Below are 17,708 nucleotides of genomic sequence, written 5' to 3' on the forward strand. Positions count from 1 at the left end.
GGGGGGGATACTGCAGCAGGTACTTGTACTAAGAGAACAAACTTATTTGATGGTATTTTGATAATTACCCCTTCGATCTGTACACTACCTGTAAATTTAATAAAAGCTTCCAGAAAAGTCTCGGAGAATTTGATACATGTTTAAAATTAATATTATTTACAATATTCATATTACTTTTTAGCATGCACTATTAGTATTATTAATAGTGCATGCTAAAAGGTCTATTAACTACACAACGGGAGACGAATATACAAAAAATACTTGTAATTTATCTCCATATAATAGATGGAAGTTAACAAGTGCTCCGAAACTCACCAGAAGTTTTGCTAGAAATAATATTACTAAGCTGTGAAACAAATTCAGTCAGTTAATTAATTGGGGATTGGATGTTCAGGTTTATTTCTGGTTTTTTTCTCTCTCTCTCTTGCCAGTGACATGCATGTTCAAGCAGGTTGAGGTCAGATGTCAGACTTGCACCTGTCCATGAGTAAAACTGTGCATAAGAGTGATTCGTGAATCTTTTTTGTACTTTCAGAGAAAAAACTGCATGCCCTTTTTGTTCTTTAGAAAAAATACTTGTAGGACATAATGTCCTCCAGGGGTGAAGGAATTAGCATTTAGGTGAGAAAAACCGAACTTTTACCTAACAAAGAACCACACGGTAACCATAGCTTCAAATTGGTTTTCTTATCTCACCTACTATTTCTCTCTGTGATAATAGCCAGGATTCTTCGAGGTGAATTTCCATACAAATTGTCTAAGCATTACCAAGCCATTATTGTGCATTGAGAGACCTCAAATTAAATTAATCCAGCACTATGAAAAAGGAAAACATGGTCCTTTTAAAAAACATGTTTCTAAATGATTCTGGTAAAGACAAACACACACAAAAAATAAAAATTAATAAATAAAATAAAAACTCCCACCTCCCCCACACCTTTCTGTTTGCTTTAACCTGCACTACTCCATCATTCACTTCTGATCTTTTTCATCTATTTTTGCTACTTTCTCCAATTCTGTGCCTGTCCTCAATTCCTTTTCTAAAGGAGAAAAAAAAAGATTGTCCTGCTTTCAGGTCATTCTCAACGGTTTCTATTTCTTTTTCAGCCAGCGGACCCATTTTTGACACATCTCTGTTTTCTGTTCTCTACAATGTTGTCTAGGCAATGGATTTCTTTTTTCAGTAACACCATCTTTTTTTCTTTCTTTTCCCTGTTTTATTCAACTACGTTCTCCTCGAAAAGTTGGTAAGTGCAAAGTTGGAAAAGAAGAGTGGCAGATTGTGGCCTTTCTTCTTTCCTCAACCCTTAGATAATCTTGTCACAGCATCACTCTCCTTGACTCCTTTGCTTGTAGTTAATCAAATCCTAATTTCTCAGGTTACCTCTGTGTCTCGTGCTCGAGCTTGCCTCAGTGTTGACATCCCTGTTCCCTCTTCCAAATTTCCCTCCAGACAGCCCTCTCGCCCCCATCTGTCTCTTGCTAACCTCCTCCGTGCCATCTTTTGCTCACCACGCATCTTGTCCAAGCATCAGACCTTATCCCTTCTCCCCTGCCTACAGTTTTCTGTCCAACTCATCTCCTAACACTAAGTGGCAGGGCCTCAGATGGACTGAGGTTTGAATTGCGCCAGCTAAAAAGGTTCACCAGCAGGGCAGACAAACGCTGCCAAGGACCTCTGGCAAGCTGGGGTCTCGGTGGAAAGGAAGGACGGGCACGAACGAGGAGGAGAGAGGCCGGATGAAAGTGCACGTCTTGTGAGGAGGGCTATCGCACTGTCTCAGGGTCTCCGAGGATGAAAGGAGTGCCGTGACTCCAGTGACTATACAAGCAAAATCACAAGGCAGCCAATGAGGAAGAAATTTTGTCTTCTGAAGGAAAAGGGCACAATCATAAGTTGTATTATAAAGTATTGAATAATGGATGCGTAATCAAATGGAATATAAGAAATGGCATCAGCCAGGGTTACATTTAATAGATAACCTGTAGAGGAAGGAGGTAAAAGATCATGTACAACATCTTTATTAATATGTCGATATGATTAAGTTAATTATTATTATAATTTAAGCGATGATACATCAAAACACTGGGGAAGCTTTGAGAGTAAGAGCTGCCAGATTGATTTATTTTGCTCAGTAGTCAAAAGTAGAAATATTACTTTTGCTGTTAGATAAAACGTAGAAATGCAGCACATTCTCATTTCTTCTAAGTTAAATTTTTATATAACAGCTTCAAGCTAAACTATTTAAAACTGTGGGTAACGCAGCTCAAAATGCAAACCCAGAGAATTCTATTGTAAACTCTTTTCAAATTATCAAAAGACACAAAATATGCTGGAAAAATATTTTATTCCTTGGAATTTCATTGTTTCAGTCTAGAGATGGGCAAACAGGAAACAATTATCTAGAATATTGTCTGTAAGTCAGTGGGAATGGGGAGTGGGCTGACAGAGAATTTTGCTCGTTTGGCTCTGTCCTGGTGTAAAAATACTACTGGCTGAAAAAAGTCAGCCTTTCAGTGTCGTATGAAATAAATGGCAACAGTATAACCATTTCAAAATAAGGAATGTGGATGTTGTGCACACCCATTCCCAGGTGGGTACAGGACAAGGTCACAAAGGGATGTGAGATGCTTTAATATTTTCTCTGGCAGAGAAATGATAGCACCTGGCAGTCACGATTTCTTAAAATATGTGGGAGAACTTGGAAAATACAGGGTTTAAAAAAATATGCGGTGTAATGAGGAGCCCAACTTAGCCAAGTCTAAAAGAATAAAGGCAAAACTTCCAAACTATACGGAGGCTGAGCACAGCTTATATGTGACTCACTGATGCACATTTAGTTCTCTAAATGCTGGCAAGGCTTAACACTGTGCTTGTCACCCAACTTGTTTGACAGGATGTCTTTGAGATCAGAGATTTATTTAGGTTTCTCCTGAATCTGTCAAAGAGCAACAAAGGCTTTTTGTTGCCATCCTTACATGCAGTATGTCAAATCTTTTCATTGCTCAAGAAATTGAGTTCAAACTCTCTTCATTGTCAACAAAGCTTTTGTTGTTCAAACTGGAAGGTTGCAGTTTGGCACTACGTATCCTGAAGAACTTTTACAGTATTCAGGAACAACCACAGATGAGACCCAGACCATATTTTCTTTAAATAGTTTTTATCTCTTCTTGCTTCCTTACATTAATCTCCTTCTTTACTGCTTCCATGATCTACATGGCCTTTCAATCATTGTTCTGGCCACATTGAAAAACATATTGAAAGCTTCTGAACTGAAGGCCCGGGAGCCAAGACGCTGTAGTTTTACAGCGTTGTAAGGGAGGCTCAGAATCAGCATATTTTCATCTATAGCACATGCATCATATCACACCCCACAGACGCAGTGAGAAAGATTTACTGAGTTAAACCAGAGAACAAATTTACTTCACACTATCTTTATGAGATCTGATTTCATGCTTTGCAGGTTTGTGCGCGCCACAGACAATAACAGTGCAGTAATCATGCAAGTCCAATTTCCAAAAGAATACAACCCTGTATTTCACATCATACTGCATGTTTCAATCCGTAAGATATAAAGGAAGCATAAAACGTGTGATTTCTTTAAGCTTCCAGCTTTTATCACTGACCAACTGTTAAGGCAACAAAAATATGAGTCACCTTGTATAATTGTGGCTACAATAACGATCTACTGAGCTTGTGATGAATGGTGTTTGTTCACCGCCGTGGAAATATCTGCGAACAAAAAGAGACCACAAACTGAAAATCGCTCATCAAATGTACATATGCAGTATTTTATAAAAGAACTATGCATGAATGGCATTTCAATCTAAGGCTCCATAGCCCCCAGTGAATGTTTCAGAAGCAATGGTCATTTGGTTTTCCTAGAAGTTAGACATGAAAACACAAACTTCTGTGTTCAGTTAAAATAAGACCAGACACATATTTATATACAGGCAATCGCAAAATAATTTGTCATCTTCTGCTCCCACTGGGATTCAGGAAGAAGGCTTCTTTTCTAATATGGGTCTTCTCAGATCAATAGCATTAAAAGAAACTAAAAATGCTAGCTCTGAAAGGAAAGCAATGTGTGTTTCCACTGGGCTGAAATCAGTCCTGAATGATCTGTCACCTGTAGCTTATTTTTGTAGGTGATTTTAATATTGCCTGTTCAGATATGGTCATTGCAATAAGATGCAATGTTGCTCCAGCTCTAGATGATTAAAGTCGTTCTTTGTAGGCGTTACATTATAGAACAGGCAGTATAGATGACTAGCTCGACAAACATAGAGCATTAAATGTCTAAGAAAGCGGAACAGTTAGCGCATACAATGCTTCTACCACATCCTTGGTTTACTCTTCTCAAGTGAAGCTGGCACATTTCTTTAAGTGAGGGTTTGTGTTTTTAAAGGGTGAACTGTGCCTTACATTTCTGCATTCATGTTTCTGCATGCTTGAGTCCCCTTCCTGGCATTGTCACACAGTTTCAGAAAGTGCAAAGTGGAGTCTCACGAGGCACCCTGTTGAATTTACACCATATGAAAGACAAGGAGGAAACGAGTACTGATACCAGCAATAGCTCTGGTATCAGCCCTCCTTCTTACACTGACTCATTGTGGGAAGGCAAATCCATATCCTACCACAATATGGACAAAGAAATGTCAAGTCTGTATGACTGACAGCTTCACAATACCAAAGTCTGAGGGGGTCTGATCGAGTCTAGCGCTTAAGATGAGAAAGTTAGGAAAGTTGTATAGAGAAGCAGATTAAAAGCCTTTGAATCTTGGCTCAAGGATGTGATATATTTTACCTGAAAATATTTTTTAAAAAGATATCGCTTGCTTTGTATGGATCTCTACTTCTGAGGCACAGACTACTTTTAATTGGCATTTGTCTGGAGTGAAGAAAATGGCCACATTCACATCTAGACTACCCATTAAAGACAACAAAAGAATCCTCTTTTTGACAGCAGGTGTCTTTGAAACCAGATGAAAAGAATCCATCTTGCACATTTGTAATTTTCAGCATCTCCCCCTCTCACTGTGTGTTTGTTTGTGCATACATGCAAGAAGCTGCATGGGATTACAAATAGCGCAATAATCTATGAGCTTCTGTTGTTATACTTCAATAATCAGGAAGCAATTACACTCAAATTAAAAAAAGAAGGTCCACTTCCATGGATCCAAACCAGCACCAGAGTAAATATAAAGCTGAGCTACGTTTGTTGGTTACTAATGTAAGTGTCATTTTATGTAGTAAATGTTATAACATGTTAACTGACAAATGCTGTACCTCTCCTGTAGCTATAGAAAGTGAAATATTCTTCATATGTAAAAAGTGGCTTTGTTGACTGCGGCCCACAGTTCCACACACGGTGTTGGCTCTCTGGAATAGCTTCCTGTCACACCGACATGTTGTCATTATTATAATTAGTTCCACCTGCGTTTTTCCTGATTAAATGAGTCACCAGTCTGCAGGAGTTCACCATATCATGACTCAAACATAAAGAGGGAACAGGCGGCAGTGGTGTTGCTCCTCAGCAGGGCTCCACAGCGTCACCCTCGCTCTCATCAGAGACCTAGGCCCTGCTGGAAGCAGCACAACAGATGCGAACTTACTGTGCACTGCAGAGAAAAAGGAGATCGTAAGAACAGAGAAAAAAAGTGAACAACAGAATATAGCAAATAATGTTTATCGTTTAAGGAAAGACGCACTGGAAACTGAAATAGCTTATTGTAGAATCTGAGGTGTCCTTGTGGGATTTTGAGCACGTCCAAAATGAACTGTGCCTCACCTAAAAAGCAGATGAAAGCAGGTGGCAGCAGCACGAGTCTGAGGCATGCAGTCTAGTGAGACTCGCACGTCATAGCGTCATGTCATCAGAGCCCAGTCTGTACTCTGTGTTCAAAAGTTGCAATTATGACAGACTATCATATAATCACATTACACTTTAGCATCAATCCGACAGTTTTTCTTCTGGTCTCAGAATACTTCTTAAAGAAAAGCGTCTGGACTTCTTTAAATTGCTTGAAGACGTTTCACCTCTCATCTGGGAAGCTTCTTCAGTTCTAAGGTCAAATGGCGGAGAGTCCCAGATTTAAACCCAGTGGGAGTTTCCCCCCCCAAAGAGGGACAAAAGGACCCCCTGATGATCCTCTAATCACCTGAGCCAAGGTGTGAAAATGGGTGTGGGTCCCAATCAGCCAGGGTTTCGGGTGAGCTCATTATGAAACCTGACCCCACCTTATCATGCGATTTCCTGAGGTCAGATGGCCCAGGATGTGCGTTAAGGCCTGGTAAATGACCTGTATTTGTATAGCGCTTTACAAGTCCCTAAGGACCCCAAAGCGCTTTACACAACCAGTCATCCACACATTCACACACTGTACATTGTAGCCACAGCCACCCTGGGGCTCACTGACTGAGGCGAGGCTGCCGGACACTGGCGCCACCGGGCCCTCTGAACACCACCAGTAGGCAACAGGTGAAGTGTCTTGCCCAAGGACACAACGACCGAGACTGTCCAAGCTGGGGCTCAAACCGGCAACCTTCCGATTACAAGGCGAACTCCCAACTTTTGAGCCACGATCGCCCCTAAAGCTGGTTAAGGCGTCTGGGGAGGGAACTCAAAACTGGATTATAGATGGCAGACAGTTGGTGTCATAAACCACAGCCTCTGTTCAAAGATGTCTGCCATCCATAATCCAGTTTTGAGTTCCCTCCCCAGACGCCTTAACGCCCAATCACATCCTGGGCCATCGGACCTCAGGAAATCACATGATAGTGTGGGGCCAGGTTTCACTATGAGCCCACCTGAAACCCTGGCTGATTGTGACCCACACCTGTTTTCACACCTTGGTTCAGGTGATTAGAGGATCATCAGGGGGGTCCTTCTGTCCCTCTTTAGGGGGAAACTCCCACTGGGTTTAAATCTGGGACTCGCCGCCATTTGACCTTAGAACTGAAGGAGCTTCTCGGATGAGAGGTGAAACGTCTTCAAGCAACTTAAAGAAGTCCAGATGCTTTTCTTTGCAAGCTCCTTTGACTACGATGACCTGGATGACTGAGAACCTTCACAGACAATACTTCTGATAGCACAGAATCCAAATTTCTTCATTTTGCCAAATTAAAAGGTTTCTATAAATCAGTAATATGGCTGAACTGGTACCTAACTCCAGCTTTTAGACCAGGTGAGAGTCGGGCATCGCCATGCTTTGAGGGTGGCAATGCTTTGATCTCATTTTGTCTTTTATCTTGATGTCTGTCTATTCGCATGGCACCAGAGTAAGATAGCATTCAGTCAAACAGAATGAGTCTGTGTAGCTCCAGCACATGCCTGTGATCAGCTATGAAGTATGGACCTTAGCAATTTTCTACCTTTTTTTTTTTTCAGAATAGGTCAGGCATGAATCCAGTGATCCTCTAGGTGGTCTTTTCTATGAAAAGGTTCAACGGGAATTCTACAAAGTTATGACTTGCTGTACAATGCCTCAGTGCCTGAGGAATGATAATTGGTTGGTTTAGACATGAGGAGGAAATCTGAGGCTCAGTAGGAGCAGAGCCTTTTTTTTTTCTTTTTAGGGTCACAAGGGGGCTGGAGCCCAGCTGTTATGGGGAAGAGAGAGGGTAGCCCCTGGACAGGTTGCCAATCTGTTGCAGGGCTAACATGGAGACAAACTATTCATGCTTACATTCACACCTACAGCCAATTAAAAATCACCAATTAACCTAACCGTATGCATGTCTTTAGACTGTGGGAGGAAGCACAGACACAGAGCGACCACACAGAACGGCCCCTCACAGGACTAACCGAGACACTATCACACTGCCCCAGAGGGAAGGGGGGGACTGTGAAATAAAAGCCTTGTCCAGTTTTTGAACTTAAGTCAGAAAAATAAAAAAAATTAAAGGTGACACATCAAGATGAAAATTCTGGACCTCATTAATTTCTATACTCTGGTTCCAGCACTGAAGGCTTGGTTTGTTCTTTTAGCTGCAAGGGCACAAGCAACTTTGCCAAGGACTGCAGCAACCAAAGGCTGGTCGTGCATGGTAGAAAATCGTGGTCCTTAATCACAGAAATTATGCAACATTTGTGAGTTATCTTACAAATGATCCTTTACTCTTCAAAGATTGCATTCCTCATGATTCGACTGCACTATCCAAGTTGCACTTCTCTGCCACTGAGCACTTGGAAAAATGAGAAGACAGTATGGGTAAAGTATATTTAGATGGTGGCTGTAAATTCTCAGCAGAGCTCTGTCCTCTACACGAGCTTGCCAAGTTTTGCAAACTGTCTGACGGTGTTGCTTGCTGCATGACAAAATAACCTCCTTGCAGGGAGACAAGGTGATGCAGGACATAGCCGAAATGTGTTTATCCATTTCACTTTCTCATTGAAAATATCCAGCAGATTATTTCGAGGCAGGTAGATTCAGTGCTGATATTTTGTGGAGGAGTTCACCTGCGCACACGTGAAGTTTCTTTTTTCAGAGCCCAAAGTGGGAGTGTCATTTATAGCATGGCTGCTTGGGTCCAGGTCCTCAGCAGGGCGTTGACAGTTCGCTGCTAATAGCCTTCGCCTGTCAGCTCCTAATGAAACACACGAATATAGACAGGGGTTAATTAGCTGCAGGTGTGCCTCATTGACCACTCGGGCCAATCCTGGCTCACTTGAATCTCATCCATTTCTCAGTCTCCACCTGGTTCACCACAAAGCACAGCACATTAGAACACACCGCCTGTTAAACTGCTTTCAAGAACCACAGAAATGTCACAGAACAGGATTAACATGGCTGCTGTTCCTGTGGGCTGCGGCTGGTGAAGGTAATGAATGAATAATATAGTAGAGCTCACATTACTGGGCCATATCATTAGACACAATTAACGGGGAATTAATTTAGAAGAGAGGTAAAGTCTGAAAGTATTGATTTGCACTTGAGTGATGGCCTGATCAGTTAATCGCATGCGTTACGCTCAGTATCTAACATTAGAATCAACAGTAATAGCTGAATCTCTCTTTTTATTTCCCTCTGCTTACAATGACAGAAAGCATTCTGCATTCATCTCCTTTTAAATGGACAGAAAACACATGAAGCTTTATTGTCCTCTAACTTTATATTCCTCCCTTTGTGGGTGAACTCTGTGGCAAATGCAAAATCGACTACTGCAGTGAAGCTTAATGGATACTGATTGCGGAGCCCAATTTATCTTCCGCCAGTCTATTGCCATGGACAGGGATGGCAAGCAGTAAAAAAAGTGGAGGGACATTCTGTAGTCGACACATATCACAACATATTTACACATTTAATAAGCCACTCATAGAAAAGCAGATTTTCTGCACTCAGTGAGTCTGCTGTCATCACTAAGAAACACGACGGTCATAAAAACTAGAGAAACTCTATGTGATGGTTTCTTGGTTTGTACCTTTGGTATCCTGTGGCAGCACACGGGTAATGTCTGATGTCTGTCTGACAATGATTCAGATCTCTGCCTCAGATGAAATAATTTATTTGGAGAACCAAATTCATGGCGTGATCCATTCTTAATGAATTTGAAAACAGTTCTTCCTGATGAAAACTGGCAAATAAGACTAGAAAAGCATTCTGTAAATGCAAATCCATTATACTGCAAAATTTAATCCAAAGACTATCCATCAACCCTCTGCAATTTTCTCTTTTTCTCTTTTTGCAAAGCAATCCAGTGGTGTGGACTGGATGCTTTGGCAGGCCATATCTCGCCTACAGGCTATATTTCTGGCTCCTCTGCTATAGAAACTAGAAGATATGAGACTCCAAAAATATCATTAATAACCAGCTATGTTTATGCCAGCGAGTCTTCTATCCTAATAACCAAAAAGGTAATACTACGTTCTCAACGATACTGCCAAAAGGACTAATGCAACTTTCAAAAATCATTGCTCAAAAATATGCAAGACATTCAGGATGTGACAGTGCTGCAGTAAAGGTTCGATTCGTTTTAAGAAGGGGATCGAGTTCATTGTTTTGGTAAAATTAAGTACTCTAAGTAAATTAGAGGGCGCGCTTTGTCATAGTTTGCCATAATTACTAGAGCTACCTAAGGGGGTTGTTCCTAGAGTGTGAGTTGAAATGACTGACAGAGCCAGGAGAGGTCACTTGACAATACATATATGATAAGCTGCTTATACAAAGGACCTCTGGGAGTATTTTTGTTTATTTTGTGTTTTTAAACAAAATAATTACCTAATTTGTAATAATGATAGAATTCCCCATATACAGTGTGTATGAGTGTGATAATGGCAGAAAAGTACCTGTTTAATTCACTTACTATTAGTATTAAGACAGGTAGCTGTGGGTGTGTGTGTGTGTGTGTGTGTGTGTGTGTGTGTGTGTGTGTGTGTGTGTGTGTGTGTGTGTGTGTGTGTGTGTGTGTGTAATAAACCAGACAGCTTTGGTGATTTTAAACAACTGTCTCATCTAAAGCCTTCCTAGCTGCCGCAGTGATTTAAACGATTATGACAACTTTCCACAAATGCAGGTGGAGAACGTGCTAATGGCGAGCAGACCTCTGTGATGGAACAGTTGGATGAGGGAGATAGTAGAACAAAATTACTTGAAATTGGCCTCTCCAAATGGCTTTTTAATGCTCCTTTTTGAAAGCTTTACCGCTTAACAACTGAGGTTGGTGTCATTTTCTGTCAGCGGGATCCTGTTTGTTTCAACAATTTGAATCTCACTTTTTTGCCGTCACATACACAGAATCTTTGAATGCTTCTCCCTGCCTATGATTAATCAATAGTATGAGGTAGCACTAAGTGCAGTTCACATTATGTACGACCAAATGTACCAAGAATAATTAAGGCCAAGCCCAATTGATTTGCTTTGGCTTATTTATGAGGGAGAACAGAAATGCAGCTCTCTTATGTAACTCGGCCTCTAATTGAATCTAAGAAGTTTAAGTCAATTCTAGTTGGTAATTTCTGTTTATGTGAAAATTTAAAAACTAAATGCAGAAATGCAGTAAGTTATTCAAACTTATATTTTTCAGACCAGTTTTGCAATCATGTGCATCTTTATTATTTTTCATTTTAAGTAGTTTCTGGGTCAAATTTTGTGTTTTTAGAGTCAAATTTGATTACACTTTCAATGATAGGAATTGCAAGAAGCATGATAAAGTGTTTTTACATAGCATAATGTTGCTGTTTAAATACATTTACCACCATTGATTTGGCCATAGTAAAAAGTAAATCCCTACTATGCTGTATATATATGACTGGTTTCCCAGTTTGCTTCACTTTTGTATCCCTGGAACAATACTGCTCCATTTCATCAGTTAAAAATAATAGAGAAACTGAACGTGTAACTAACTGAAGTATGCACCCTAATAAAAAGCCAAAGAAATAACATTAGAGTTGCTGTTCGCTTCTATGGACAAACAATGGACTCCTCATTTAAAGTTATCTGCTCTAAATTGGAGCCACTTTCTTTCTCACTATATTCCTCTTTGTTTCTGTCTTATTCCCTCTTTCGTTCTGATTATAAGACTGAATTCATTACACCCTTTCTGCTTAGCATGAATGAAGATTAGCTCGTGGGTATATTAAGATGTGCTTCCTGCTTTTTGCTTCACCTGGATGTGGCTCTTGTAGTCATTAAACTACCAAGAACAAAAGGACTGATCGGGGATCAGTGCACAGGTCATATGGCCATATTAAAATGCACTGCAACAAAAGGAAGAATGATACTAAATGGCAAGTGGGAATAAAAGTAACTTCTGTTATCCCAAGATTTTTTACCCTCCTTCCTTGTATCCTTATATCATTTTAATACAAATCTGTTAACCTTTGAACGCACAACTTGAGGATGTACCATTATAAGATAATAGCCTCTAAGTGTAAAAAGTTGGAGACTTTCCTCTTCTCAGCAGTTAAAGTTCTACTCATTTGCTGCACAGGCAATATTAGCAGTATTGTAACACTGATGGTACTAAATTACTTACTTTTGGTTTGATGGTTATGCTTCAGTTCAGTTGTAATTAGTTATAAACCTGGACTATTGTTGAGCTAACTTTTGCTTTTCCATGTTTCCTATTACACTAACTTCCATTAGCTCATGTTGCAGCCTTCTATATATCTATATTTTCAACTGGCAAAGTAATTGGAATATCAATTACTGGGAGGGATTGCTGGGACCGTTGACGTACTAGTCAGCTCACTTAAATCGTTTAAATAGCTGGATAAAATCAGGCATGCCTGAACAATTAGGATGCCTGGATCCAAGTTCAGTTTGAAACACTGGGAGTCAAAATAAATGTTTGGCTTAGGTGGTCGAGTGAGTGGTCCAAAGGTTTGATCCCTAGACCCCAGACCCTCCAGTAACTCATCTACTTGAGCAAGACTAGAGAAATTTGCTCTAGCTGGTTGGCCAGTAGCTTGGACAGCAGCTGTGGCTTTAGAGATAGTGCAGGTCAGAAGATTGATGGATCAGTCCCTGGCTTCTCCAGTCCGTGAGTATGAGTGGAGTTTGCCAGAATACTGAACCCTGCATCCATCTTTCTGTATGAATGGCTGAATGTGGCTTTGTGCTAAAACCTTTTTTGTATTCCAAAGGAAAAACAAGTGTTATCTAAAGGCCAGACCATTTACGTGTGTGTGGAAATCTGAATGATGTAAGTGCACACTTTTATTATTTGCTCCCAAATGGAAATTTCATGGACAAAAATCGCTCATGAATCCAAAGGCTTCACCAACTTCCTGAAGATCTATACTATCTACCTTCCGTATAAGCAGCCTCTCACATAGTTTGGATCAGCGTATCTTAAAAAGCCCAAGTGGAGAGTAGCGGAATTGGTTATTTATCTGCCATTTCAACTTATTTCTGGGTAATGAAATAGAGAGTGAAAGAGATGATAGACATAGAGAGAGAGGGGGGGTGACAGTCACGAAACTCTATGTGACTTAAGTGTATGACATGTGCCTTGCCCTGCTGAATCATGGCTTGCCCTCTGTCTGTCTCCATCCCACTCTCTTCCACCTTCTCCTGTTCCTTCCCTTCTCTTTCTCTCACTCTTGCTCTCGCTCACTATGCCCTTAAAACTTAAACTCTCCCTATCACTTACCAGAACTACCCAAACTCACTTTTGACATCTCTTGCCTGCCTCTCTCATCCTCCTCCACCCCTGCCTCCTCCTTTATTTCAGTGCTTGTGGGAACTGCTTACTCTTCCCTACCTCCTCCTCTCTTACTCATTCATCCCTGTGATGCCTGCCAGCGAGCCACCCTCTTCTTATTCCTTCCTTATAGTTTCCAAAAACACTTACCAACCTTGCATTGCTACATCTAAAGACTGGCTAACTCACTTGCTCCTTTCACTTTTCTACAACTGTGATTTAATCAGCACACATGATAACTTTTTAAAGGTGTTGATTTTAATTTAATATCTGCAAAGATTATAATTTATGGTACAGATTGAGTCTTCAAAAATTATATTTTTTGTTTGGTTTGAGTTTTAATTGGTATGTTTATTTTTTTTGTTGCCATCCTTGCACTCCAAGTCTCTTGATGAGAGTGCAAATAAAAGCTTGGATTATTTAAGACAACAGTACACGCTTGTAAATTCACTGAGGGGAAATATAGCTCATATTTCTGCCATTTAAAATTTTGTGATGTTTAATAGTGATAAATTACAGAATAATTAGGGAACGGCAATTTACATGGTGACTAATTGGCATATAATATCATATCAAAATAAAATTAATCTCTTTGACAGGTTTTCAGCAGCCTGGATGCTGATGCAATGGGAGCTAAATTTGAATTCCTCACAAATCTTTCATAATAAAACAGAAATATCGTCAGTTTTGTGAGTTATACTAGGACAAAGTTAACTTGAAAGCCATCTCATTAATTTGAAAGTCTGGGGAGGGGTCGTTCAGAGATACTTAACTTTGAAGTTTTTTATTTTTAACACCATAGAGAATATGTAACCCCAATTCCAAAAAAAGTTGGGATTGTGGAAGTGGAAACAAAAACAGAATGCAATGACTTGCAAATCTCATAAACTCATATTTTATTCACAATAAAATACAAGAAATGCATCCAATGTTTAAACATCACATTTCATGACAAATATTCGCTCATTTTGAATTGATTGCGGCAAAAAAAGAGTTGGGATTAACTAGCAACAGGTGAGTAATATGATTACAAATGAAACAAGCATTTGAGAGAGGAGAGTTTATCAGAAGTAAATGTGACAGCGGTTTATCAATCTGTAAAAAAAAAACTGCACCTACAGTTCGCTCAGCCATGCAATGTGGTCATATGATCCAGAAACACAGCCTTCTTCTCTGGACCAAAGCCTAATGGACTGAGGAAAAGTGGACAACTGTCATCTGTAGTCACAAAACAGAATGTGAAATTCTTCTGTAAAAACATGGCTGGACTAAAGAGAAGAGAGACCATCCAGCTTGTTTTCAGTTGCCAGCTTGCACATATGGATACTGCAATTATTACAACAGCATGACATCATAGAAGAGTCTCCATCCCGAATTTCTTGAGGTCCAGAAGTTTCACCTGTTGAAAACATTTGTGGCATCATTCAATTTGATTTATTTATGTAGCGCCTCAAAGCATTTTATATTATGAAGAGAAAAATATGACAAAGAAAACCCAAGACTGTTGAACAGATAGAATTCCATATCAGACAACAATGGGACAACATTCCTCTCCCAAAAGTCCAGCAGCTGATCTCTTTAGATCCCAAACATTTATGGACTGTTGTTAAAAGAAGCGAGGATGCTACAGAGGGGTAAATATGGCCCCATTCCAACTTTGAGACATGTTGTTACCGTCAAATTCAAAGATGAGCTAGTTTTTTAAATGTGTAAGTTTAAACCTCGGATGCTTTATTTCTTCTGTCGTAAATAAAATCTGGATTTACAAGAATTTAAAACCATTGTGCTGCATTTTTATTTGCATTTTATACAGCACCCGAATTTCTCTGTGATATGGGTGGTAATAATTTAAATTGACACCACAACCACAACTCTAAATCTTCTTTTTTGTTTCACTCCTTATATGCCTCACCCTCTGAACCAGACAGCCCAAGCAGTTCAAGTCTGTGAAAGAACACATCACAGTTTTAAAATGACTTTTAACAGTCACACAAAAAGAAATCCAATCTCAAGGAAGCAGAGGGATCGATTTTTTTGTACCGTCACGAGCCTCAATAAAACCAGAATGCAACACATTCACATTACATCATGCTTTTTTGAATAACAGACCCAAATCATCAACTCTTTTTCTAGAGCTATAATTCTCTTCCTTTTAATGTTCCACTTCCATAACCTGTGGAGTCACTCCTTCCACCTACACTTTCAGCCCGCAGCTGAATAGGTTATTTTCCTAGCCTTATTGGGAAAGGAATTATGAAAAAGAACAAGCAAGGATACATGTGGATGAAAAGGGAAAACATCAAAGAGATAAATCACACAAAAAATTACAAAATAACAGGAAATATCATCCGTTGAAGACAAATGGCAGTAAACAATATATAAAGGGTACATGGTGTTATGGAATATTTAAAAGTGAATCTTCAAACATGTAATTCAAGGGTTGGATTTGTACATTATAATCTGGGGGCTAGAGAGGAAGATGCGTTGTCAGTGATGCGACCCCAGTGATGACTGACAGCTCCCTGTAGGCGTTCCCGCGGTGACTCAGAAGTTTTGCTGACTATTTATGTCTTCATTTTGATGAGTTGAACAGCACAGATGATGCACAGCGGCCTTAACAGATTGGACCAATTACTGAGTGTCTAAATAATACAAAGTCCCATCACCATGCGAAATGTTCAAACTTTGGATTAAACAGCATTTTTTGACATTTAGAATTTGTTCTGTAGTGAAGGAAGGATGTGCATAACTTTTTCTCCAGCTTTCATAAACAGTTCTCTTTGTGAATACACTTCAGGCCCATTTAACTTCAAGGCTTTCAAAAAACATCCCTGGTGTACAATTTGTCCTTCTGCAACTCAAAAAGGGCTCAGTCAACCAATTTTGAGAGTGAAAGTGATTTCAACCCAAGTCCTCGCAACAAAAGTAACGTCAGTTAAAAGCTGTTGTCTCCTATGGTTGGACCTCTCTGTCTCGTTTTGTGTCACTTTGTTTTAATGCTGTACGCAGGGTACAAATTTGAGGGAGGTCACTGTCGAATGAACGCGAAGACTGCAATTCCATCAGCTAAACACAAATGCAAGGACGAAGCACTACTGTGTTTAGACTGGTGAAAAATGTGCAGTTTATAGAGAATGAGCATTCTTTATTCCCTTTACTAGCCACATTCCAGCATTAATGAAGGGATAGGGGATTATTTTTAATATATTATTCACTGAAATAAGATCTCACCTGATTTTTCTATTCATTTTGAATATTATTTGAGGTGCGTGACAAGCATTCCCAACCAAAAATAACAGTTTGGATGAGTCTGACAGTTGGAATAGTGAAGAATTTCCATCTGATACTGGTTATCTGAAGCTGCCGTGTTCTTGATCTATAGTTATTCTTTTTTATCCCTTCGTGTTTTTCTGCTTTTCCATTTCATTCACAGTGGGGCTGGAGCCTATCCCAGCTACCATAGGACAAGAGCCAGGGTACGCCCTGGACAGATCGCCAGTCTGTCACAGAGCTAACACAGAGACACGCTCACGTTCACACATGTGGGCAAATTAGAATCGCCAATTAGCCCAACCTCTCTAATGAAATGCCTTTGGCCTGTGGGAGGAGTACGCAGAGAGCACTGATGCTGACAGAACAGGAGAACAGAAATGCTCCGGCTAGACTGTAGAGGTGTGGTAACAGTGCTAACCACTCCCCCACCACGCTGCCCAACAGAAGCTTTCAAAGTAATACATTTCTCAGGAAAAGACAAGGATAGATGCTAGAAAGAAAGCAGTTTGAAAAGTTTAAAAAAAGGATATTATTTGGCTCTAAAAATGAAGCCAGTGTAGCAACTGCACAAACTGTAATTCCCTGAGTGGCCACTAAAGGCTCCAAAAGTGACTCAAAAGCCAGCTGCAGAAATAAGCATGTTTACAGCCTGGTATATAAGCCAGTTTTGCTCCTTATAGCACATGAGTATGAAGGTGTCATTTTTCCCCCTGTATTCAAAAATATAATATATACAGAGACACCAGTTTGCATTTTACTGAAACATAAAGGTGTGTGAGTGATTGTTGCAGGTTGTTTGTTTTATTAAGGCGTTGGCCAAGAATGCAAATTCAGAGACATTAGAAATGCAGCTTTGCCATGCAATCGCTGGTTTCAATGTGACATACACACAGTCTGTTAGTTAAAAATCAGCTCTTGCTGAGTGAAACAGCTGTTGGGTTACTTCATGAGAGTGCTGAACTAAATGTTAAACCAAAACAGTGAGCTAAAGGATGTTAAATAGCTCGGCAGCTTTATGGGTTTTGTGATCATTCAGGTCATACAATTTGGTCAAATGAAAACGACTCAAGACTTTTGGTTTTATTGCTCAGCCGTGCATAGTTTTCGCTGAGTGTGTTTAAGGCATAAAATAAGCAACCCCAGCCCCAGCCTATTGTTTGGACCACTCTTCTTTATGGATGCAGAGCAGACTGCTCAGATGAAAGACTTTCCGCCACTTTTGAAGATGCACATACCTTGTTACTATAGCAACCACTTTGGGTAAAAACAACAAAAGAAGAGGGGGTAC

At 39.9% G+C, this 17,708-nt stretch overlaps 1 protein-coding gene across 2 annotated transcripts in view; it reads left to right on the plus strand.

Moving 5' to 3' along the window:
• The window catches only part of LOC102314635 (pro-neuregulin-3, membrane-bound isoform), a 355,364-nt gene that overhangs the window by 278,773 nt on the left and 58,883 nt on the right, over nucleotides 1-17,708 (plus strand). The window contains exon 4 of one of the 2 annotated variants that reach the window (XM_042223224.1): nucleotides 1,245-1,247. The exons of the other annotated variant lie outside the window; for it this stretch is intronic. Coding sequence (XP_042079158.1) covers nucleotides 1,245-1,247 — 3 coding nt within the window. The remainder of the gene's footprint in view (nucleotides 1-1,244; nucleotides 1,248-17,708) is intronic. 2 annotated transcript variants of the gene reach the window in all.

The sequence above is a fragment of the Haplochromis burtoni genome, unplaced genomic scaffold (genome assembly GCF_018398535.1).
Source record: "Haplochromis burtoni strain Fernald_Lab_line unplaced genomic scaffold, NCSU_Asbu1 Contig_106, whole genome shotgun sequence".
Taxonomy (NCBI): Eukaryota; Metazoa; Chordata; class Actinopteri; order Cichliformes; family Cichlidae; genus Haplochromis; species Haplochromis burtoni.